Source organism: Salvelinus fontinalis, chromosome 8, assembly GCF_029448725.1.
Source record: "Salvelinus fontinalis isolate EN_2023a chromosome 8, ASM2944872v1, whole genome shotgun sequence".
Taxonomy (NCBI): domain Eukaryota; kingdom Metazoa; phylum Chordata; class Actinopteri; order Salmoniformes; family Salmonidae; genus Salvelinus; species Salvelinus fontinalis.
In genome coordinates, this window is record NC_074672.1 from 44,159,169 (window position 1) to 44,162,075 (window position 2,907).

The 2,907-nt window shown below is 49.3% G+C and overlaps 1 protein-coding gene across 1 annotated transcript in view; it reads left to right on the plus strand.

Annotated features, from left to right (window-relative positions):
* Nucleotides 1-207: 207 nt before the first annotated feature.
* Nucleotides 208-2,907, plus strand: part of LOC129861297 (adenosine receptor A1-like) — a 17,585-nt gene continuing 14,885 nt past the window's right edge. The window contains exon 1 of the mRNA XM_055932587.1: nt 208-1,557. Within this exon, the coding sequence (XP_055788562.1) occupies nt 1,217-1,557 (341 nt within the window). The 5' untranslated portion in view covers nt 208-1,216. The remainder of the gene's footprint in view (nt 1,558-2,907) is intronic.

A 2,907-nucleotide genomic window follows, 5' to 3' on the forward strand; every position in this document is an offset into this window, starting at 1 on the left:
TGATTTTAGTTGGACTGCAGTCTACTGCATAACATCCTCTCTTTTATTTTTCTCTCGTCCATTGTCTCCTATTCGAAGTCTCCTTTCACAGGGATTTGATTTGAACCACTCACACCCTTGTCACAACAGAGTAATCAACGAGAACCGTTGATTGTGAGTAACGTTTTCACAATCGAATTGACACCGGGGCAGTACGGGGTGGGAGGGAGAATAATTCAATCCCAAATAAATAGTCTAGGATATCCTCGGAGTAAGCCTACTATATAAATCAAAGAGTGAGTTCAATCGCCATTCGCCCGTTGGCACAAAGAGAGAGAGACATCTATGGGATGGCCACGGCGGAGAAGAGAAGGAGAAATCAGAGCGTGTGGGACCAAAACAAAGAAGAGCGAGAGACAAGCGCGAAAATAATATTTTAGGTCACGCATTGCTTTGACTCTCAAAGCACAACGGGAAAGAGCACGGCGCACGGGCACGGGCACCGGGATTGCAGTTGAGCATTTGATTTGAGCTGCCGCCTTGCACAGCATGGAGAGAAAGAAACCTCTGCCCACTGGGCACAGACGTCAATTCGACGTCTATTCGAAGTTGGTTCAAAGTAATTTCATTGCGTGGTAACAACGTTGATTCAACCAGTGTGTGCTCAGTGTTCGTACTTCGTCCACTAATTACTTTCCAGAACGATTTTTCTTCATCTTGAAGTGGTGCTTTTTTAAAACTGGTAACTGAGAAATTGTGGATAAAATAGGTTAAGAAGAAGATGATGGAGTGATTACCTAGGGGTTAATAATAAACAATACTCGGCGGCAAGGTCCCTTCCACGAGCACAGGTGGATCCAGCTAAAGCGGTGGAACAGGGTTTTGGACGAGGACAGGAGCATCAACGCACCACAATAATCTCTGAACTACCAGTCTACTACACCGTCAAAGAATAGGCCTAGCCATTCATTCCTAGATCTGCTTCTTGGTGTCCATATGATGCTAAATCGCTTCACAAACGGGATGTGTATCAGAACGTCAGTATGGTGAAAATTGAATAATCCAAGTGATGTGGCCACTGTAGAACGGACATTGAATGGGCGCACAACGCACAAATCAATTTGCACTATAGGAGTGTAACCCTACTCAAATTATTATTTTGGCTTGGCTTTCCAAGCTAGCTTTTGTTGGAATAATACCTAGTTCTCTCATTTGGACTATATAATAGACTGTAAGGATGTCTGAAGCACTCGCCCCAGCCCAGGCGCTCTACATCGGCATGGAGGTGGTGATTGCCGTCTTCTCCGTCCTGGGTAATGTGATGGTGGTCTGGGCGGTGAAAATTAACAAGTCGTTGAGAGACACAACATTCTGTTTCATCGTTTCTCTGGCCCTGGCGGATATCGCAGTGGGAGCCCTCGTCATCCCCTTGGCGATAACTATCAGCATCGGACTCCAAACTCACTTCTACAGCTGCCTGATGGTCGCGTGCACGGTGCTGGTACTGACGCAAAGTTCCATCCTGGCCCTCCTGGCCATCGCGATTGACCGCTATCTCAGGGTCAAGATTCCAACCAGGTAAACCCAAACCAGCTCATTGTGTCTTCTATGTACACTGACCATAGCACAGGAGGTTGGTGACACCTTAATTGGGGAGAACTGGCTCGTGGTAATGACTGGAGTGGAATTAGTGGAATGATATCAAATATATCAAACACATGATTTCCATCTGTTTGATGCCATTCTATTTGCTCTGTTCCAGACATTATTATGAGCCCGTTCTCTCCTGTGCCATCCAGTTATAGGCTATTATATTAGCAGGTGGATAAAATGCACTACTGAGGATGATGATGATGAGGATGTAAGAAAAAAGTGATGAAGAGGGTGTAATGATGAGGAGGAGGTGTGGAGGGGGAGGAGGATGAGAAGGAGGTGTGGAGGGTGAAGAGGAGAAGGAGGTGTGGAGGGGAAGGAGAGGGGGAGGTGTGGATGGGGAGGAGGAGGAGATGTGGAGGGGGAGGAGGATGAGAAGGAGGTGTGGAGGGTGAAGAGGAAAAGGAGGTGTGGAGGGGGAAGAGGAGGTGTGGATGGGGAGGAGGAGAAAGAGGGGAGGAGGGGAAAAAGGTGTGGAGGGGAGGAGGTGTGGAGGGGAGGAGGGGAAAGAGGTGTGGATGGGAGGAGGTGTGGAGGGGAGGAGGGGAAGGAGGTGTGGAGGGGAAAGAGGTGTGGAGGGGAAGGAGGTGTGGAGGGGAAGGAGGTGTGGAGGGGAAGGAGGTGTGGAGGGGAAAGAGGTGTGGAGGGGAGGAGGGGAAGGAGGTGTGGAGGGGAAGGAGGTGTGGAGGGGAAGGAGGTGTGGAGGGGAGGAGGGGAAAGAGGTGTGGAGGGGAGGAGGGGAAAGAGGTGTGGAGGAGGGGAAGGAGGTGTGGAGGGGAGGAGGGGAAAGAGGTGTGGAGGAGGGGAAGGAGGTGTGGAGGGGAGGAGGGGAAAGAGGTGTGGAGGAGGGGAAGGAGGTGTGGAGGGGGAAGAGGAGAAGGAGGTGTGGAGGGGGAGGAGGTGTGTGCTTGCTTATAGCTGCTATACTCTCTCACACACATGTTTCCTCTCCTGACATTCATTTATCTGTTTCTTATTTGACTAGGATGTCCTATATCCTATCCTCACTGCCAATTCCCTGTAGGCATGGAGAAGGGAGGGACTCTGACACACACAAACGTGTGAAGACACACACACCCTGACAGCTTACCATAGCAGAGCTGATACAAGCAGCTCTAATTAGCTTTTTTTTGTCCTCAGGAATCTAGTGAAGGAAGGGTGAGAAACTAACAAGCTGTGTGGAGAAAATCCCATCTCTGTCTGTCTTACTCTTTCTTCTCTGCCGTCACCGTGTGGAGAAAATAACATCTCTGTCTGTCTTACTCTTTCTTCTCT